The 23,000-nt window shown below is 41.4% G+C and overlaps 1 protein-coding gene across 9 annotated transcripts in view; it reads right to left on the bottom strand.

Moving 5' to 3' along the window:
* Positions 1–1,459: 1,459 nt before the first annotated feature.
* Positions 1,460–23,000, bottom strand: part of SNX19 (sorting nexin 19) — a 47,469-nt gene continuing 25,928 nt past the window's right edge. Inside the window, exons 9-13 of one of the 9 annotated variants that reach the window (XR_015241204.1) lie at positions 13,662–13,846; positions 12,467–12,554; positions 11,414–11,552; positions 6,418–6,503; positions 1,460–1,605 (exon numbers count right to left, since the gene is read on the bottom strand). Coding sequence is in view for 7 of the 9 variants with exons in the window: in XM_086678654.1 (XP_086534780.1) it covers positions 11,420–11,552; positions 12,467–12,554; positions 13,662–13,846 (406 nt within the window). In the remaining 2 variants the exon portion in view is untranslated. Of the gene's footprint in view, positions 6,504–10,018; positions 11,553–12,466; positions 12,555–12,782; positions 13,529–13,661; positions 13,847–20,042; positions 20,185–23,000 lie in introns of those variants that run through there. The other 8 variants (XM_086678654.1, XM_025928300.2, XM_086678655.1 and 5 more) reach the window with 8 other exon arrangements.

Genomic DNA, 23,000 nt, shown 5'->3' with positions numbered 1-23,000 from the left:
TGAGGGCAGAGACTTCCCCCACAGACAGGAAGATACTTCAAATCCTTTAGTGTTATGGCTCCCTCCCACTTTTGCTCAGCATTTTGAACAACGCATAATGTAATAAGAAACGGGGGAAGCCCTTTCACCACAAGCTAGGTTGGGGATTGGAGAGTATGTCTGTTAGGGGGGAAAAAGCAAAACCCTTTTTTGAGCCCAGAATTCATCTGATTCCTCCTGTGGTGATAAAGAGGCTCCTTCGCCCCAGCAACCAAGAAGTTCCAGCTGGCTATGTGCTTATGAGATGGGTCATGTGTTTAAGAGCTGTCAGTGTGGGGTCTGCTTCTTGGGACATTTCCACCTCAGATCAGACAGTCTTAAAGGGTGTTAGAGTCAGGTGGTGGCTGGTTACCATGGCAACAGGCCCACAGGAGTCCCCAAGGTTCAGATGAAGCCTGCTGCCACTACAAAATTCACACAAGATACCCTCTCTGGTATCAAACTGAGAAGTTGGTATACTTTGATGGCAGAGGGGAGGTCGGGGCCAGACACAGGCCAAAGGCCCCACCTTTGCTTACATGGAACTTGGGTTAGTCAAGTGGGTTTTGCTCTATTTTGTGTGTAGGAAGATGGAAAGAAAATTGCCAGATGGCAATAAGGATTCCAAGACTACCAGAAGGAAAGAAAACTGTTACTCATTGACACAAGAAGGCTGCCAAGTTCATTTATGGATCAAGCAACTGTGTACAGGCAAAGTCTGTCACAAGCTTATGTGGAGAGGACAGAGGAACTTGACAAGCTTTCTGAGAATCTATGAGATGACAGCATAAGGAGAAAATAGGGAGGTGCCATGGTGTAATGCTTAATGCTGGAGAGACTGTAATAAACATGACAATCAGCTTCAAGGGGTTTACAGCTCAGTTAGGAAGACAGGCAGCCATCTGATAAGGCACAGGTTAGAATGGACATTTTAGGTGCTTCTCAATGAAGCTAGCTGGGTATGTTTCAAGCAAGTTGTGCTGAGTCCAGCCAACTTAAGAGAAACTTTTAATTACATTTTATTTTTTGAAAAGGAGCTTCTTTATTACATATTGCTTATCAGTGTGGGTAGGTAAAAGGCATATAGTAAGTACTATGAACAACAGATGCAATTAGCAATAGTGTTTTGCCTTTCACCTATCCTCCTTCCCATCTGAGCACTTAGTCACTAGTTTTCAGAAAGTTTCTCCAGGAGGGAAAGCTCACAGAAGTAATTTGAGGGAGAGGAGAGCTTTAGCAATATACTCAGAGGCAGTTTTTATATTTTTTTTAGCGCCTGAACAGTTTTTACAACAGATTTTCCATGGAGGGTTCAGAAAGTCCCTAAATTCTCTTGAGTCTCAGAATCTGGACTTAAAATCAGGGTAAGAGATTTACATGACTAAACTGTTTAGTTGTGTATCTTAGCTTGAGCTGCCATAAGAAAATACCACACACTGGGTGACTTGAACAATAGCAATTTATTTCTCACGGTTCTGGAGGCTGGAAGTCCAAGATCAAGGTGCCCACAGGTGGGTTTCCTTCTAAAGCCTCTGCTCTTGGTTTGCAGGTGTCCCATCTTCTCACTATGTGCTCACATGACCTGTTCTTCATGTGCATGAGGAAAGAGAAAACTGTGTTGTCTTTTCTTCATGTAAGGGCACTAATCCCATCATGGGGCACCACCCTCATTACCTGATCTAAATCTAATTACTTCCCAAAGGCTCCACCTCCTAATACCATCACATTGGGGACTAGGGCTTCAACATATGAATTTTGGGAAGACACAAACATTTAGTCCATAACATTGTACGAACAGCTTGGGACATGGAAAGAATTTATCAAAATGTTTAATTTCAGGATTGGTGGTTATTCTGATTTCACAGGAGGGGACAGTAGGGCAATCTTCCTCCTAGAATATCGACTGTAAGTCAAGTATAAGAAATATCATGTTTAAGATTTCCATGGAACCTTAAGTTGCTGTCCATATTAATTTATCAAAAAGACAACTGGACTAGTGGGGCAGCCAAGTCAAACCCATGAAGATTGGTAAGCTGACATAGGAAAAAAAATTAAAGATGAGGAAAAGCAGCTTTGGAGCTGCACACACAATAAAGAGAAATGACAGAAATATGAAGTTTTTTGAAAAGGTTTCTTGTTTTTTCTTGTTATTTACTTTAGTGTTTAAGAAAAGGGTTTCAGAAATAATATAGAGAAGAAATAGGCTTAGGCAAACTATTGGTCCAATGCTGCCTGCTATGAACGAAACTAGAAGAAAAAAAAATTTCTATTACATGGGAAAAATCCACAGAAACTCTAATCTTATAACTCAGGTCATTCCACCCCAACAGTGGGCATTCTTCCATATCCAAAACCTTGCTGAAACACAAGCTCTTGCCTCAATCCTCTCCAGATTGCTAAAAGAAGGTGTATAGCTCTGCTCTTGAAGCATTAATGCCTCAGATGTTACTTCTGTATCCACACATGCACACTTATCACCCCTCTTACTTGTCCAGACAAGCTCCTTTCTGGTAAATGTCACATGCCACCCACGAGCCCCCATCTGTGCAAGGTAAACCCCTGTACATGGGGATGACTTCTGCTTCAAACATTAGAACAACACCTTTCTCTATCTCATCCAAACAGATCACCAAAAAAAATTTTTGGGTCTTCATCCATATGCAGGATGTACAAAGCTGTCTGGAACTGATCTGGTATTAATTATGCAGCGCACAACACTGGAATAAGTGGTTAATCCCAAGGAGGTTTACACTGGAGAGTGACCAACCTGCCCCTGGGTGGATACAGAACCAATCTTGGCTCCAGAGACTATTCCACATCATGGGTTGTGCAAATGTTAACTGGCACCAGAATGAACTTCATTCCATACAGATGGGATCCTTTTTATGCAGACCTAGTCTAAGATAATATATGACCCAAGCACTATATTGTCTAGAGTTTCCTTCTTTTCATGAAATACATCATTGTTTTAATTCTCAGACTGAACTTCTTCCCCCTGTGCTCCTTTACCTGCTGTTGCCCTCTTTCAAATCATGGCCTGGAGGCCCTTTCTGGGGCCCCCAAAACAGCAGGTGATTTTATCCCCTCAGGGCCAACATGTTGTCTTGCCGTTAATCCAGATGTCTTAGATTCGTTGGTTTTCATTCCTATGGCAGCTGCCTAGTTTTGATCTGTTGTGTTTGGGCAAATAGTTGCAGCAGGAAATGTGGTGGGGAAGATAGCAAACACCTGTAAGAACGAGGAATTTATGCTATCCTTTCTTTTCTTCAAGGTTATTACTTTGTCTTTGAAGAGTTTTCCTTGTAGGATCTTAGACATGGCTTAGATATGCTGTTAGAGAAGGTCTGAAGTAAAGAATTTTAAATCTGGGACCAAAGGATTTCCAAGATTATTTTAGAGCAGTCAGGTAGCAAACCAATCGTTCTCTTCATGGTAATTGTTTTCTTACAAATTTGTGTCTGGGGCAGGAAAGAGTTGAGAATATTTCCTGTGATTGTTTGTTTTGTTTTCTGATCCAGTAGGTGAAGGTGGGGACTAGAAAGTAGACAGGGTATGTTTTGTACTTTTGTGACTGGAGGATTTTAAAAATATCTTCAAATCGGGACTAATTTTCTTTAAAAAGCTTACAGTTTTAGCACCTTATGGTCCACATAGACTGCAAACAGTACTGTTATAAAACTGTGTGGATTTTGGCATGGGAAATATAAAAACCAACTTCTTTCATTTTATATTTGCTATTGAATAAAGATATAAGGTCAGAAAAATGAAAATGTGCTTCCCCTTTGTCCCTCTCTCACATCTCTGTGCCCAGTAAACTCTTTAATTTATTAATATATTTTACCTTCTAAAAGTATTACAAGCATAATCTTCTTTAGTTAAATAAGCCTCAGTATTTATTATTTTGTATCTATTATGCACTACCTATGGGGAGGCTGAAGCATAGGGATATAATGGGAATAAAATGGATATATGTTTCTTGCCCTTGAAGAATTCATCTCTTACTGAGGACCCCATAAAATGCACATTGACCTTGATCACATTGAGAAGTGTAAGTAACTCAGAAGGAGAAAGAATTTTGATTGGCACAATCAGATAAAGCTCCTTGGAGAAGGTGAAACTTGAATTGGCCTTGACAGAGGGTGCCCACCTATGCACAGCTGGATGAAAGAACAGGGCCAAAGGACAGAAGCTGGAGAGAACAGGATGCAGGCCCCTAGATTTCTGGGAAGCCATCTCATCCAACCTTCTGCGAAACCATCTCCATAATACATTCTCTTTCCCAGCAGAAGTCCTATTGCCAACCAAGCCCACGTGACTCTCCCAGAGCCATATGAAGCCTTAATGAAAGGTACCCTCAGTATTCTTGAATCATTTGTGTTTACAGATGACAGGAGGCAAACTTTTGCCACAAGTACAGGAAGCTGGAAAGGAACTGGCTTGCCATTAGTTTGAATTTGGACTCCCTGTTAGTATTGGTAAAGAATGTAAACTCCAGAAGGACTTTTTAAGTTTTTTTTTTTTTTTTCTTAATAAGGTCAATCCTCCCTAAAGGCAAGATATGAAATGCAGACATTTTGCTAAATCTTTGCTAATCTTTCTGATGCTACTGGGGCAGGATGATTCTCCAACAACGGTGCACAGGCAAAAGGGCCAATCACCTGAGCTTGAAGATGCCCAAATCCAAGGCAACCCAGAACAGAGAAGTCACAGCTTCTGCAGACATACTAGAGCCTTTCTTTGCAATCACAGACTTGTGGGTTAATCTTGTTTGGCCTTTGCCCTCATTGATGAATGCAAGTGTCTGAAAGTACAATTATAGCTATAGCTCTCCATTGCTCATAATAATAGGCTGCAACAGTCATACGGAACATAAGGGGAAGGGGGAAAAAAAAAGCCAAAGTAGGAATTTAGATATCTGACACAGACTGACCTTCTTAATCATTACAACACCCTAATACTACAATTAGCTTGCAGTTCCTAAACAAATTCTGGTAACAAGGAGGTCTATTTTGAGTTAAAACGAGTAGATAATTGTCACTTAAAGAAATGTTAGTTCTAAGTTTGGATCCTGATACTGATATTATTTTTTTCCTTCCCAAATTTCCACATCCCAGAAACAGTGTGCTAGTGACTTCTACAGAAGCACTTGTAGGTAAGGTTTGAAGAGTCAAGATGTGGAGAGAAAACAGATTTTGTCATGTGGAACAGACATCAGACAGGAGTTCTCTGGATACAGCTGCATGCTTCTTTTCATTTCCAAGAAAGCAGAGTTCAAGTGCATTCTCAGACCAGAGACAGGTGAGAGATGTAGGGAGGCGGCAAGAAGGCTCGGCAAGTCTGAGAATAGCACAGTGTATCTGCCAAGGTGGCTGTCAGTGCCCGCATTTCCTCCGCCAAATCAGCATTGCCCCGGCTTCCAACCCTGTTGCTGTTAGGTCACTACAGGAAAACAGCTCTGATGATTTTCACTTGCTCAACACATTTTTTTTTTTTCTTTCTTTTTTAAACAGGCCAGTGATGTCTTTGTGTAATAAATACTGGACAAGTCTTAGGCTATGGAAGTAGTATTTGGGGTAGTCTCCCCTTATTGGCTGTCTTCTGAGAAACACTGCTGTGTGTAGCATTTCTCATCCTTTACACCACAGAATGGTGGGGGTTTGTTAGCAGAAATTCCCCCTGCAATGGTTTCATTCTCTTGTCCACAAAGGCAGTGAAAGCAACTACTGCCCTGTTATTTCTGGCACTCTCAGTGGAAAGGAAATGGAGATGCCAAGTGATGGAAGAGCTTGCCCAGTTGGGCCTTTAACTACAAAAGCATCATGGTTTCCTTTCCTCCCCAATTAACCACTCCTGCTCCTGGTTGGTTCCCATTCCCATTTGCATCCAGCAGGGTTGGCTAACCTTCCTTTCCTCCTCCTGGGAAAACACATATTGCCCCAGTGCAAAGAAGACCAGGTTCTTAGAGGGCTGGGGAACTGAGGCTTGCTAGAGGACAGTGTGGCTCCATGGTACGTGAAGCAAGGCATCTCCAACTGTCCCTTAGACAGCAGGACAGCAGGATAATAACACCACTGATGTTTCTATAGCATAGCTCTTGTGTTTTATAAAGCTTGTTCTTACAACTCACTTCTCAAAATGGTTGTATTTGTCCCTTTTTCTGAGAGAGAAATTTAAGTCTCAGTGAAGCTAAGTTACCTGACCACATCTTCACAGCTGATTAAGTGACAGAGCTAGGTTTCAGTCAGGCTGTTGTCACTTCAGCTCATTATACTCTATAGATCCTGAAGCCACCTTATATGTAAGAAAGAGTAGGAACAGACTCGAAGAAATTAAGGAGGGTCAGAAGGTGATGGAGACAGGGGTCAAATCCAAGGGGCAGGACTAAGAAAGGCTGTTTACCTTTTATACCACCATGTGTCCCGTAAGCAGGAACTGTTAATTTTGATGAGAAATACTCCTCTGGAAGATTCCTCAACAATTCCCCACTGTGTAGAGGGAGAATAGCACCAGGTTCCTGAGCATGTCACACTAGACAGGCCCTCTCCCAGCACCCCCTCTCTCCATCCCCCTCCCCGCAGCCTGCGCTCCCACTGTGCTGTGCCACTTGTAGCTCTCCATGGCTTTAACTTTAAATTTCTTGATTGTAGTAAAACACACATAATGTAAAATTTGCCATCTTACCCACTTTCAGTGTACAGCTCAGTAGTGTCACATCAACTGATACTGTTGTAAACCAGATCCCCAGGACTTTTCATTTTCTAACACTAACACCCCGTACCCATTACACACTCCCCATCCTCCTCTCTAGTCCCCGACAACCACATTTCTACTGTTTCTGTGAGGCTGACCACTCTAGGTACCTTGGATACACGGGATGATGTTATTTGTCTTCCTGTGATGACTGTCTTTGCACACATTGTTCCCTCCATCTGGACACTTTCCCCATGTTTTCACTGGCTAATTCTCATGAATCTTTCAGGAGTCAATTCAGATATTATTATCTCAGGCTTTCCTTGGTCCTCCACTCTCAATTAAGTGCCCTTCCTAAATATTTAGTAGTGGATTAATCACACTCGATGAAGAGTTGCCCATGTTCTAATCCCTTGATACTCAGCATGTGGTAGAAGATCCACATTCTCAATGGCATATATTGGGGAGCTTGTTAAAAATGCAGCATAGGGGCGTCTGGGTGGCGCAGTCGGTTGAGCGTCCGACTTCAGCCAGGTCACGATCTCGCGGTCTGGGAGTTCGAGCCCCGCGTCAGGCTCTGGGCTGATGGCTCAGAGCCTGGAGCCTGTTTCCGATTCTGTGTCTCCCTCTCTCTCTGCCCCTCCCCCGTTCATGCTCTGTCTCTCTCTGTCCGAAAAATAAATAAATGCTGAAAAAAAAAATTAAAAAAAAAAATGCAGCATATTCTTTAACAAGATCCCAGCTGAATCACACGGACATTGAAGTTTGATAAGCACTGTTCTAACTCATTAGACAGGAGGTCTGCAAATGACTCATGGGCCACATCTGGTCAGCTACCTGTTTTTGTAAATAAAGTTTTGTTGGAACATAGCCACAGTCATTTCTGTATGTATTGTCTATGGCTGCTTTTGTGCTACAATGGAAGAGCTCAGTAGTTGCAAAAGAGACCACCATATGGCCACAAAGCCTGTATTCATTCTCTGCTCCTTTACCGAAAAGTTTGCACACTTCTTTACTAGATTGTAAGCTCCTTAAAAGTGAGAACCTGGTCTTATTTTGCTTTGTAAAAAGAAACATAGACTAGTGTAATGGTTATGCATGTAGGGTTGAGGGTAGACTGGCAAGATCTGTATCTAGGCTCTGACATTTCCTTGCAAGTGACTGGGCAACTCACAATCTCTCTGTGCCTTGTGTTCCTCATCTATAAAACGGGGACATATAACAGAACCTACTTTACAAGGTTGATTAAATAAGTTAATGTAGATGAAGTGCTCCAAGTGGTGCCTTCAGCAAATATTCTCTCTTACCTGGTACTATATATTTTTAGTGCCATGGGGGTTTGTTGATGTTGTAACAGATGATAGAATACTATTAACACACATTCTCCGTTTCTTCCTTGCTAACATCTAATGGTTTTTTTAGGTATTAACTTTCCTGGGGGGTGATCTCCTCTCTGGTGGGGTAAATACTATTGCAAGCCAACCAGGTAATGCCATTTTCAGTGACCGTGGACTGGCTCAGGGTGAACAGTTCTGGCCAGTGAGTCATGAGCATTCTTGAAGGACTTCTGGGAAAAGGTTTCTTCATTCTTTAAAAGAAAACATGGGGGTGCCTGGGTGGCTCAGATAGTTGAGCATCCAACCTTGGCTCAGCTCATGATCTCACAGTTTGTGAGTTTGAGCCCTGGTCAAGCTCTGTGCTGACAGCTCAGAGCCTGGAGCCTGCTTGGGATTGTGTCTCCTTCTCTCTCTGCCCCTCCTTGACTTGTGCTCTCTCAAAAATAAATAAATGTTGGGGCGCCTGGGTGGCGCAGTCGGTTAAGCGTCCGACTTCAGCCAGGTCACGATCTCGCGGTCCGTGAGTTCGAGCCCCGCGTCGGGCTCTGGGCTGATGGCTCAGAGCCTGGAGCCTGTTTCCGATTCTGTGTCTCCCTCTCTCTCTGCCCCTCCCCCGTTCATGCTCTGTCTCTCTCTGTCCCAAAAATAAATAAAAACGTTGAAAAAAAAAAAATTTAAAAAAAAAAAAAAATAAATAAATGTTAAAAAAAAGAAAAGAAAAGAAAAAAGAAAAGAAAAGAAAAGAAAAGAAAAGAAAAGAAAAGAAAAGAAAACAGATGGAAGAGGTGCCCCTGTTCTTTCACATTTTATGTATGAATGTGATGCCCCAAACTGCAGCAACCATGAAGGAAGGCAGTCTGAGAACAGAAAAAACATGTTTATGGTGGCAGAAAAGAAAGATGGGAATATTCTGGGCCCTTTATGGGGTCAGAGTTGCTGAATCCATCAATCCCTGTGGCTTACCTACTCAGGTACTGATCTTATGGAAGAAAATAAATTTTCCTATTAGTTTCCTTTCAGTCCAAAGCATCCTGACTCATATAGCCAGGGACCATGTTTATACATATTTTACTCCACCCAGAACCTAATAACTGCTGTTGGGTATTAGGAGCAACTGGAAATGAACGTGCTGGGTAGGGCAAAAGAAAATTCAGGAATGTTCTGGGTTAGTGCAGACCCAATTTTTCATTGCCTTTTATCATTCAGCCAACAGCAACTTTTCCTGATACCTGTGGCTCTCTCCCAAATGCTGATCTCCCTTGCAGTCTGTCCCTTCTACCCAAACTTGACAGGTTATTTCAAGATCAGATGGGCTTTGATTATTTCCTTGGTGATATCCATTATTTCCCTTCTGGGCAGGACGATCTGAAGACAATTCATGTTTTGGGACATAGAAAACAGGGATGGGATCTCTTACGTAAAATGAAATACAATGGCAGTGTCAAAAGATTCCTTAGATGTTACAGCCACAAGGATTTTATGGTGTGTCAGCTTATGGACTGGCTTTGTATGACATCTGAGCCAGAACTAGTAGCAGAGATTCCAAGCAATATAGGTGGCTAAGTACCTGTGAGGGTAAAGTATGAAGAGAGAAGGGTAGCAGAAATGAGCTGGCCACCTGTACCTATCCCAAAGAGCATCCGGCCCTATAGTTGAAAAAGGTGAAGGATCCACTTCAATATGTGAGACTGGAACCCCTGTAATCCTGAAAATACGTAATTACTAAAGCTAGAAATGCTGAGTTCTTTCTGCCTGTGAGTGTCCAGGGCGAAAGAAGTTTTGGAGCCATAAAGTCACTGTAACAATCAAATTTTAAGGCTAGAAGGTGCCATGAGACATGATCTCATTCATCTCCTTGTCCTTAGGCAATAATAGCCTAACTAAAGCCTTCTGATTACAACAGAACACATTTTATAGGTAAAAGCCTCCCAAGGGGTATTTGAAAAAAAAAAAAAAGTAAAAGATTACACAACTTTCTCCCATAAACCACTTTAATTTTGTGTACATCATCTACTTCAGAGTCTAAGGGAAACTGACACTTGTTCTAGATCCATCTCCTTGCTGTCTTACCCCAAGATCCCCTTCTAAATGGGAGGATCCATAATTCAGTGACAGCAGGGCACTAATAGGCAAGTGCAAAGCTAAAGGGATGGGGGGGGCAAAGGTCTCCTAGTGACCCCCTTAAACCCTGTCAGCTACTCACATGAATTTAATGTATAGTACTTCCCTTGTGACTTTCTGTCTGCCTCTTTCCTACCAATTTCTCTTAATTGTTCCATTCTTCTAAGACACTAGTGTCTGATATAGTACCTTTGCCTCCATCTTCAAGTGTTCCTAAAGGCTAATTATAATCTTAAAGAACAGTACTTCCTGTTTAAAGCATTTTGTGGTAATCAATCCATTGCAGGTTTGCTAATATTATTGGTTCAAGTTAAAAGTCCCCTACCTGTGAAAAGAGAAGCCCTGTACTTCCCCTGGGTTCCCTCCTCTTTGGGCACATTCCCAGGCACAGAGCAGGAGCAAACCTTTCCCTTCCCTTTGGAAGCACTGGGCTGACTAAGCAACTTGCCATATGATTCTGCTGAAGGAAGACAGAGAGAAGTTCACAAAGACCAAAACTCAACTGTTCTTGGAGAGGGGTTAGGAGGAAAGCTAATAAATAAAATCTGATGCAACTCCTTTCAGGAAAGGGTGTGGAGGATGGGGTGGATCTACCCAGTGGACTTTAGCAGTCCACTTTGAAGTCTTCTGAACAGGAAAAGTGTAGCCACCCATGGAAGCAGCCTTCAATGATATCCTCCCTAGGACTGATGTGTTGGGAAATAGCCCATCAGCAAAAAGTCCCTTGAGAAATGTTTTCCCTCCTTCTTCTGGAATTGTTGAGAAACTAGATAGAACTCAGAGGATCTGGCTTTCAAGGGTGGACCTGAATGAATTTTCAGTTTCTCAGTGGGAACAGAGAGCTCTAGAAGATTGTCTACTCCTCCAAGAAATCTGGTTACCAGTTTTCTCTTGGTCTATCTACAACTTGTATTAATGGATTAGGAACATATATATACAGGGCCAGGCTCCTGTCAAACAACCTTAGGAAGGAGGGCAAAGAGGAGGCAAAAGGGGCTCATTCTTCTACCTCACGGATTCCTTTTCCACTAGTAACAATCCAAACATTACAAAAAAAGGTATGGAAATGGATACGCATGTGATTGGTACATATTTCTCCCATCACCTGCTACAAATGGAGTAGAGCTAGGGAAGAACTGTGCCCCTTCTGAGTTACAGCCCAGTTTCAGAGAGCACAGGTTTCCTGACTGGTCATGGGGTGGGAGAACAACTCTCCTTTCCTAGCCTTCAAAGAATGAGCAAATAACCTATGGCTAAGGGGAGACACCCATTCTCCTGGGGTTGCCTGGGGTATCTGAGGCAGAGGTGGTTACGGTAGACTCCTCAACAGAGGCACTGAGATCCAAGAATTCCAGGATGATGTCCCAAAGGCAGTAAATCAAATGCCTGAAACAAATGGACAAAACAACTTAGAGGAGGGTCTGGCTCGGTCAACAGACACCAGATCCCTGTTTATGACATTTATTCTCCCTTCCCCTCCTTGCCCATTACTGATATTCTTAGTGAACTCTAAATTTCAATAGCTTGATGAAGCCTCCGCCATGAAATAAAAGTTTGCGAATAAAGGTTATGACTGCAAGAGAGGTAGAAATAGAACTTGAGACTAGATTTTAGGAAACTCCACATTTATTTATATAGCTGCATTAGCAGATCAGCACTACTCTGAAAAACTGTGAAGTAGGGAAAATATTTGTGATATCAACTTACTAAGAATTTTCAGAGCTTCTGACTATGGCTGTTTCTCATAATTAATCATCATAGATCTATGGGTGACCTCACAGGCAATGAAGCAAAAGCCAGGGCCCTTAAGTAGTGAGAGTTAATTGATGCAGTCTGCTTTGGGACAGGGTTTGAGAAAGGACTGGAAGTCCTAAATACTTTTCAGAAGCACTATATCCCAAGGCACCAGCCAGGGAAATACCTACCTCTTCTGGATTATTCTAGGAGTATTCACCCAATATTTCTGGTCCTTTTATCAGAGCCAAACCTTATTATCTTGTCTACTTCATATTAAGCAAAGACAATTCCTGATTGTAATACTATTCAGCTTTGCTGTGCAGCCTTGAATGTAGAGCTGGAAATTATATGACCTGTCAGTGACATATGAAGCTGTCAGTGTAGGTTTTTCTTAGTATGTGTGGATTTGGACATCACACCCTGCAGTCAGGGCCCAGGGCAAACAAAGACTGCAGTTCTATTCTTCTCAATGTGGGTTGCACACTTAGAAATCGTGGACACCTCTGAGACCAGAGATGGCTTCAGCTGTGGTGATGCTGTGTATACATACGCCTTCAGCCTACCTGTTGATGACGGGTTGCTGTAGTGACTCCAAGACTAGACTCCAGCTCAGCTGGCATTTGTTCACCCCCAGGATTTCTACTACAATATCTGAAGAGGAAAAAGCAGATGTGGTTTCAGTGCTACCGTGGAAGCCTTAGATTCTAAGGAGATTATCTCATGATATCTGCCATCTTTATTCAAAGTAGGTATTTCTGGCAAACTTCTGAACTACATAGTCAAACTAAAACAGGGAAAAGCTAAGAGAAATGTTTCTCAAGTGTTTAAATAAGAATGGGCCCAAGAAATAATTCTGTAACCAATCATTAAAGTGCAGGATTTTTTTTTTTCTTTTAAGAGAGAGAGAGAGATAGAGCATATGCATGAGTAGGGGAGGGGCAGACAGAGAGAGAGACAGAGAGAGACAGAGAGAGAGAGAGACAGAGAGAGAGAGAATCTTAAGCAGGCTCCACTCTCAGCATGGAGCCCGATGTGGGGCTTGATCCTACGACCCTGGGATCATAACCTGTGCCGAAATCAACAGGCAGACACTCAAACTACTGAGCCACCCAGGCACCCCTAAAGTGCAGGTACTTCTGATGTAACAGTTTAGGGTGGAGAGCAGAGGTTAATAGAGTATATAAAATTGTTTTAAGAGTTAAGAGTTTACTACTGTACCCTGGTTACCACAGCATAGCGACAGGCAACAAACTGCCTTTCCTGCCTTCTAAAAGTCCATAGAAAGTAAAGGAAAAAAAGTCCTCTCCAGAGTTTGTTTTTATCTACTGCTAATAACCAGGTACTTTATTCAATGACCCCAATTTATCAAGGCCAAGCTTCTATGGCACATATCATTTTCTTCCCTAGTCCAAAAACCATGAATTGGCAGAGAACCTGAGGTCTTCATCTGGTGGGAACAGTTCTGAGACCTGACTCTGTGGTGTAGGCAGAGCTGTTATTATCTCAAGTATCTGCAGGATTCTCACCTACTATTTACGGTGTGGTCTCAGTGATTCCTTCTATTCCCTCAGCATCACTTGAATGAGGGATAAAAGAATTGCGGCCTCGATCATTTTCCTGTTGGCCTGAGAAATGGTGGGTCAACAGTCTAATCACATTTAAGCCCTTTTAAAAATGGGAAGGGGTGTGGGGTAATGGTTGCAAAGCCAGATGAGAAAGGACTAATCATCAGTATAACTTATTTCATCATCCAATTACCTGGCAGGATTCCCATCAGGCTCTGCAAAGCCTGTTTTTCAGCAGCCACTTTCTGCTCCTGGGTCCTTACAGGCCGTGGATACTTAGGCAAAACCCCACCAGGCCAGATGGACTCCTGAAGAAGTCGGAGGTACTGCACCCAGCGTTGTGGACATGTTAGATTAGCCACTTGCACCTCCAGCCACCTGTGGTGGAAGAGAGAATGGTCAGATAAATTTGAAGGAAGGACTGCAGAAAGGTGTGAATCATGTGAGCAATCAGCACAGAGCAAAGCGAAGGCAGTGGCAACTCTCACAAATGAAACCCAGCCAATTTAATAACTCGGCACCACAGACTTTGAAGATGAGTAATAGTAATAATACTGTTATTTACTGTGTGTCCGATAGGAACTGCATGTTGTATTAGAGGTTGCACAGAACAGAGAACTAGGAGGGCCCCAGTATCTGGCAGGGCTGGAGCTTTCTAACTGTCTTCTAGTGGGAAGTTCTGTCATTTCTCAGCAATGTGCACATGCTGCCTTTCCAGCTAAGGGTTTGGTGATTTTAGATAAATCCCTCTCCTTTGCCACCCTGTCCACATCCAGGGTGTGGCACATCCAGGCTCTTCATGGACCTATGAGCTGTTCTAAGAGTGTCCTACATCCATCTTTTGCTCGTAACAGTCTGCTCACTGACAAGGCCCTCTTCTTTCCAGTACAAGTCTGCCATCCTAGCAAGACCTGCTTAACCCCACCTCCTCCACAAAATTTTTCTTGACCATTCCAGCTAGAAGCGTTCTCTTTCCTCTTAGACTTCCTTCAGCACTTAGTTCTACAGTACAGATTTGGAACTAATAATTTACTCTAGAATATAAATTATTTTCTCATGTGCTTACAGCTTTACTTTTCCAACTAAAGTATAAGCACCACAAGATTTCTATATGTCTTATACTTTTAAAAAGTTTCCCACAGTGTCCTGGTGCTCAAGAAAGGCCTGTTGATTGACTAGCGATAGTTCTTATTACAATGAAAATTTCCCCCTTTATCTCACATTCAAAAATGAGGCAATAACTCTCAGGGGGCAAACATACTAAATCTGCAGTTCCTGCAGTCATTTCACCCTTATTCTTTATTTGTTCCTGCATTTCTTCAGAGCAATATGGTTACTAGCTGAGGTTCAAGCCTGCCAAGTCTCCTCAGTATGGAGCAGGGCTGAGCCTGACAAGGCTATGATTCTAACGGATGGACCATCAACCACTTCTACTCTATTTGGTCCTGCACCACATGGCAGCTCATGCCATTTCTCCTATACCCGAGTTACTTGTCGCCCATCCAAGAGCAGAGGGGGCTGCCAAGGCAAACTTTATTTAACCTCCACTCTGCCAGACAGTCTGCATTCCACTCAAGCTAGGCATTCCAGCCTTGGGGGCTGCAATCCCCCAAGCCGAGGGCTCACAAATGATTCTAAGAATAGGAAGTCTGAAAGGTAATGGCAGGGCAGGAATGGCAGACACCGATGGAGATCAAGAGCGGCACAAAGCTGCTCTTGCCCAAAATAGCCATCACGGTCGTATTTGATATTATTAGGCTGCATCTCCTTTTTATAGGGCTTTTCATTCAGCGAGCCTAAGACGCCTGATGAAAGGGATCCAGTAGCAAGAATTTCTGTTCCTGTTTATAGAAAAGGGTCAGCAAAGGGAGGTATATGCAATGGCCTGATCAGATTATCTGCAGGGAATCAAGTGACCCAACTCTCGTTCTTCACCTCAGGCCACAAATACTTGTGTGACTTCTGCTAAGGTGAATGATGTGCACTAGGGTCTCATCTGAGCAACTGGTTTCATTGGAGTGAAAACCAAAATCTTGAAGTCCTCCAAAAAAGCCAGGAGAATCTTAAACCAGAAACCTTTGCCTGGAATTAGTTCTAGCTCAGCTTCTCATTCCCATTTGCACATAAGCCAGTGTACCCTTATTCTTGTTCTCTGGGGCCAGCGATGCCTGTGACTCCACTCTTCAAAGGTATCTATCTCAGCATCTGCTCAACCCTTCTTAGAGCAGAATACTGAACAGTAAATCTGGGGACCTCGGTCATCTTCTGGGCACGTCTTACAATATAGGAGTCTGATTGTTTTGAATTAACCTTAATTCACCTGATAGGAACAGGCCCTTGCACCACTGCATTATGGCAAGGATGTCCTTTTTGTTCTCTTCCATTGTGACTTCGTGACTCAAGCATACCCGCTGGGTGCAAAACAAATTTTGGCACATAAGTGTATAAATGTATACAAATCTATAGAACTACAACTTATCAAACCCTAAATGGGAATGTTGGGAAGGAGAAACAAAGTAGGGAAAAGTAAAAATAAGGCCCTTGATGATGAGGATGAGTCAGTGAGTCAACTCAAGTTGTGGGAGCTAAGTGGAACTGACAAAGAGAACTAACGTCTCCAAGTAAATGTCAACTGCTGATAAAGAAACTGTCAAGCACTATAAACCCTGAGGCACAGAAGTGATCAACAAGTTATTCCCAGGAATGTAAGGAATATGAGAAAGTATAGGACTTGTACAAATTGGTGGAAACGAAACAAACTGCATGTCTAAAAAGAGGAATGTAATGTACAAAGTGGCTTCTACCTGCAAGGTGCTGTGGTTTCTCTTACCCTCAGGCTTCTTCATACCCTGAAGGTAAAAGACACCAACCACACACACTTGTACCACGCAGATTTAAACATTCACCCTTTTCAAGATTCTCCTCTTGCCCAGGTTCCTCCTACCTCTCTTCCTCTAAGAAAACAGGCTTTCTCCTGGACATCTAGGGTTAGCCATGTTTCATTTCCTAGCCCCAGATAGCCCACGGAAAAGAGGCAGGGCAGCGAAACCTTTCGTGCTCACAGAACTCCTGAGATATGGTATCTTATTGTGAATGATGAGCATCCCAAGGTAGAAGGAAAAAAAATCATAAAGCCAAAACCAAGAAAATGACCAGTGCCGACTACTACCACCACCCAAATTGCCCTGCGCCTCAGACAGAACAGAAAAAATCTGTGAGCTTTAGAACAATTTCTAAGGCATGCTTTATTATTACACAAAATGCCTTTCTTAAGTTGTAAATGACCAGATTCAGGGATTCTGTATCATTTACCTTGCCTAACACCTAGCACAGAACCAACAACTGATGACAACAAAGAAGGCAGGGGTTTCTTCATCCAATGATCTCTTCTCCCCTTTCCATCCCCATTTTCCCTTCCTCTTATTCCATCATCCTTCTCCAGAGTAGAGCTCTACACATACCACCACAGTGCTTTATCTAGTCTTACTGATTCCCTTCATATTGGTCTGTTCACTCTGAAACCGGGCTAGAGAACGTGAAGAGATTAAGCACTGGAAAATTAAAAGAGAGACTAATGCCTTAGCTTATTAGTTCCCTTCATCTCTCTATTCCACATGTGTCTTTCTATTCCTAACTTACAAGTGGGAAAGTTAAAAAGAAATCTGTATCCCTATAGTTCTCTTGAAGCAAAAGGAATGGAATGCATGTGTCTGAAGTCCAAGGTACCACAGGAGCTTTTCCAGTATCAGTTTCTGGAATCTGCTGGTACCACTTACTATTATGCTAACAGAAATCTGAAGTTTCAAGGTGGACACAAACACATATCTCTCAGTCTATTTATTATAAATTATTTATAAGAATTCATTTACTAAATACAAATGTTATTGTTTATGTAATTCAAGATGCATGAGGTAAATATGCTAAAATAAATATGGTAGTGAACATCCACAAATAGCATTGGTTTTATTTTCTACTACTATTCCAGTTCTGTTATTTGATTTAGAGATATCTCCTCCTACCATCCTACCTTTTCCCCAGTAAAAAGAAGAAGAAAAAAAGCCAAACCAGGTCTGTTCTATGAGGCCATCTCTGAATGATTCAGAGCACATGGCAGCCTTACTAGTGGGCCCAGAAATAGCCAATAAAGTGAGAAAGAAGCAACAACAGATTGACACTGAGATATTCATGAGCTTCTTTGATGCCAGACATGGAAGGAGGGAGGATGTGGAGATTAGGGCTTTTCATTACACTGGGAGTGCAAGTCTATCCGTGTTCACAAGAACCTGGTCTGAAATAGCTACAGATAGAGGAATGGAGCAGTGGCTAAAAAGGAGACAGTTTAATACTAGGGCTTAAGACAGCACCTCAAGGTTAGCACAAGGTCATTTCCCATCAAAACAACAGAATCAACTCTCACAAGTAAGGGGAGAAAGCTTAAGGGACCATGTCTAATCTAATTAGCCAAATTCCCTTCTCTTCTCTGCTAAGAGCTTCTATGGCTGAGTGAGGAGGGGCCGTGGGTAAGTGAGCCTAATGGGGAGGACAGGGGGAGAAGGAGAGTGAAATCATAACATAGAAAATATTCTTGGGGTGCCTGGTGGCTCAGGTGGTTAAGTGTCCGACTTCGGCTCCAATCACGATCTCATGGTTTGTGAGTGCAAGCCCCGATTTGGGCTCTGCGCTGACAGCTCAGAGCCTGCTTTGGATTCTCTGTCTCCCTCTCTCTCTCTGCCTCTCCCTGGCTTGTGTTCTCTCTCTCTACCTCTCAAAAACAAACAAACATTAAAAAAAGAGAAAATATTCTTAACAGCAGTAACAATATTCTAACAAAAAATGCTTGGTATAGTCTAAATGAAAGATACAGCAGAATCATTCCTCTCATCCTTTTTTCAACTGGGCTACCTCTGTAGACAATCCAAGGGTGATTATACTCCAACTCCTTAATGTACCAAATACAGTTCAAAGTAAAAGAGTAAAAGAAGATCAGGTTAAAGCTTCTGCCGTTGTAAAAGATCTATAGTAGATTACAAGTGTCAGCTCACTTCAATTACCTTCAGAGCCAGGTTTTCCAACTCTGGCACTACTGACATTTTAGGCTAAATCCTTGTTGTGAAGGGCTGTCCTGTGCGTTATCAAACACTTAGAAGCATTTCTGCCCTCCCAGGTACCTCTTGTGTGACAATCACAAACATTTCCAGACATTGCCACATCTCCTCTGAGGGACAAAACCTTCCCCAGTTGGGAATCACTGACTTAGACCTAGGGTCTTGGCTGCCATGTGTCAGGCTACTTCCAAAGTCATTTCAACTCTGGTGGCTGTAGCACGGTATTTCTCAAATTCTGAACAGCATTAGAGGTGGCCATGTACTCAACTCTGGTTTGTGACAACATTTAAAAACATTTAAGTAGAAACAGCTTAGAATACATAGAAGTGTATTTCCTGCTTTGGGACTCTTTTGTTTCATACATGGACCTACTGATGTGTGTGCATGCATGTGTTGTGTTCACAGTGGGTCCTGTTGTAAAATGCATTTTTTACTGTGGATTGAAGTTTAAAAATAGTTAGAAAAACATTGATATAGTATAAGGAATGAGGAGTTCCAAGAAATGGGGGAAAAAGCCCAAGCTACATTTTTAGCCTCCTGGAAACACTCCCCACCCTCCACCCATCTTCCAAGTACCCTGTAAAATGTTTACAATAGCATAAACCATGAACATTGTGTTCTGTACCCACAGTCCTATGAGTATTTGCTCATTAATTCAGTAGCCCCAACGTACAGAGTGGAGAGAAAGGAGATCTTGAGGGTGATGGTGTGGATCCAGGGCATTTCCCATTAAACAAGTTATTTTTGCCAGTATCACACCTGATAAAAGTAACACTTCTCTTCCCTCTGATTCCTTTCCCAGGCCTCTGCCTTCCTGCCATTGCCCCTTCTTTTGTTTACAGACAGTTCCTCCGTGTCAGCTCTCACTAGCCTTCTTGGTCCTAGAACTGGCCAGACCCAGGTTACTCAGTTGTGTCTGAGAAAGTTCAGCATTGTTGCTCTCTGACTGTGTATCTAGGTCACCATCCTTTCCTGCTCTGTGTTGGAAGAAGAATGGGGAGGAAATGAACTTTGAGGGCCAGAAACTCCTGTTTCTTTTTTCCAGTGACTATTATGAAATCTAAAATGGCCATGGAGTCTACACAATTTCTTCTTTGATTTTTGCTTTCATGTTTTAAATAATGGATCCACATCTTTAAAACACGTGCTTCAAGGGAAGACTACATATGGCCTAAACACCACGATTTAAGAATCCTGAGTTGCACACTTCTGTATCTAGCCACAGTTTTTGTTTTTGATTAGAAATGAACAAGTTACAGTTGTAAGACTATTATGCATTACAAACTGAAGCATTTTGAATCAAGGAAGGAAATTAAAGAAATCATCTGTTTAACCTTGGAGGTGATCTATTCCAATAATCTAACCAATTCACACATGAAAACAGAGAACCAAAAAGGACTACTGCATAGCAAAAGGTTTATAATAAGAACATACAACTTCATAGCTGGAAGGAAACAGGCAATCCCTACCTCACCTCCTCCCAGAGTAGAAATCTCCTGTGTAACATCATGGCAGAGCCCAAGGGTTCTGGTCCGTGAATCCAGAAAGCTGGGCTTTCATCTTAGCTCTGCCACCAATTAGGAATGTGACTTTGGGGAAGTTGCTTAATTCCTGAAAAGGATAACTGCAATTTATTAGAGATGCTTCTTAAATATTGGCAACCAAAAACTGCCTCGTTGTAACTTCTGGTCATTGTCTTGCTTCTACCCTCTGGAGTTAAAAACAGGAATTTTAAAGTTACCAGGTCATTTCTCTTTCAAAATGTTTCAAAGACTTACATGTGAGACTTGAAACCATAAAACCCTAGAAAAAAACACAGGCAGTCACTTCTCTGACATTGGTCATGGAAACATTTTTCTAGATATGTCTCCTCAGGCAAGGGAAATAAAAGCAAAATTAAACTATCAGTAATACACCAAAATAAAAAGGCCTTTGCACACAGTGAAGGAAACCATCAACAAAATGACAAACAACATTGAATAAGAGAAGATATTTGCAAGTGATATATCCAATAAGGGGTTAATATACAAAGTACATAAAGAACTTACACAGCTCAACACCAAAAAAACCTAAGTAATCCAATTAAAAATGGGCAGAGTTCCTGAACAAACACTTTGCATTTTTAAACTCAACTGCTATTTCTCCCCTAAGTCTCTGTTACAAGTTATATATCCACGATTCTGATAACCTCAAAGTTGAGCACACAGAATACACTCAACAAAGGTCTAAAGAATGGAGGAGAGAAATGAACGATTCCTCATCCTGGTTCCAACCTCTGGGTGTGTGCTGCTTTCTATTCTCTCTTAAAATGGAGTACCCAGAACAAAACACAACCTCCAGATGTGCCCTGACCAGCAAAGAATGAAAGAATGCAAAGGATTAGTGACTTCCTTGATCCATATACTATACTTCTATTAATACAAAGACTGTGTTGGCTTTTTGGGCACACACATCAAAGCACTGACTCATACTGAGTTTTGCAGTCAACTAGGACCCTAGTTCCACATATGTACTTTAACAAAAAATCACATGCTTCTCTGTTAAGCCTAGTCTTGCCCTTCTGTACTTGTGCAATTTTTGAATTTAAAATCTAAATTCTAATTTATAACATTTATTTCTATTAAATACACCTTGTTGGTTTTGACCTATTATTCTAACCTTTTGAAACTTGATTTTTGTCATCCAGAGTATTAATTATACCTCTAAGATTACAATTACTTGCAAATTTACTGATGAAAAAATTGATCAGGATAAGAACAAGAAAAATGCTCTATCACTAAAAATTTCCCTCCAGGAGGCTGTCAGTTTGTTAGATAGATATCTTGGGCTAGAGAAACTCAACTAGCTGTGAATCACTTAAAAGTACTATAGTTCAGGCCACATATGCCCATTTTTTTCCACATGGATATTATAAGAATATGGCCAAAGCTTGTGGAAATCCACCTACAATTTACTAACCAATGCAATGTAATGGTTTAATAATCTTGTCAAAGAAAGACAGAAACTATGCTAATAAGGCAGGGCATGTTCCCACTGAACACATACTGGTTTCTGGGGCTCGCCATTTCTCCCTCCAAGCATGTTCACAAAACATCTATTTAATAATCTGCTTCAGAAATTTCTAGAGATAAATATCAGGGTTAATGACCTGTATCCATTTTTTAAAAGGCAACATATTTGTCCACCTCCAACCCACCACATCCTATATGCCAATTTTCTTAATGAACTTAGGTCTTCAATGATAAATACAAATGTTCAGTTCCACAGAATATAATTCATCTGGGTCAGGTATGGGAGCTTCAAAATAGGTTAAGTGCTCTTTTATCTGCATTTCTATTTTAGTCTTCTAGTTTAATCATGTCTGTCCAATTCTTGTCAAACCATTTTCCTTGACAAGAAAAAAATAACAAACAAACAGAAATTAAACAGCTTAGCATACAGCAGGTCAATTTACTGTTGAACAGATGAATAAATGCTTTCCCAAGGTAGCCAGTGAATACTACAGCATCTGTTTCAAACAATTTAACTTACTTTCTTTGCTTTTCTTGTTTTTCATGTTGTTGTTTTTTAAAGCCTTTACCCCTAACATTTATCTACAAATTCAACTCTGAGTTTAAGCTTACTGGACACCATTCTTATTAGTTCTATTGCTACTATTTTGCATTACTCAGTGTGTGTCCTCCCTTCTGCCCCCTTTTTAAATATATGCATACTTCTAGAATCTGATCTCAGTTAACGAAGCTGATTTCACCTGATTTTGATTCTTTCCTTTCCTCACTGGAATTCTGTGTTTAGTTTGTTTATTCCATTTATTCCACACAAATTGGTTGAGCTTCTTGTAGGTGCCAAAAGAATTAACTGTAAGGTTCTGTGGAAAGGGATCTTACTGAATTCATTTTGATATCTTCCTCAGCATTTACTATAATAGTGCCAGTCATACAACAAGCCATCAAATACTGAATCAATTTTATTCCACGATTCTCATGGTAACTTTGAGTGTTAAAATTTTGAGTTAACTCATTATTATGGCATATAAAACAGTAATATTCCTTATCTCATTCTCTGTCTGTTCTCATATCCAGTGTTAGCTTTATCTAAAAAAAATTTTTTTTTACCTTCTTGCTCTTCACTGAATTGACAGGTCTCCTGCCATGTACATTCTATTATCCTTGAGTTATGCTCTATTTGATAGTCAGGAGTCCACCATGTGAGTATCATGTGCCAAAGAACAGAAAATTTGAAAATCTTCCCTTTGTACCAGCTATACATTCCACACTTCCCTTTTTCTTCCAAAGACAAAAGAACTTATAGACAGAAGAAAAGACGAAAATATAATCTGGGCTCTTGGGTCTCTAAGTATTCTATTAAAAATCTCAAAATGACTAGGGATATAGTCCATGTTTCCTCATATATCATCACTTATTTTT

Source organism: Puma concolor, chromosome D1 (assembly GCF_028749965.1).
Source record: "Puma concolor isolate L17-30 chromosome D1, mPumCon1.1.hap2, whole genome shotgun sequence".
Lineage (NCBI taxonomy): Eukaryota > Metazoa > Chordata > Mammalia > Carnivora > Felidae > Puma > Puma concolor.
The sequence above is the reverse complement of the archived record's forward strand: the minus strand, read 5'-3'. Positions and strand labels throughout refer to the sequence as shown.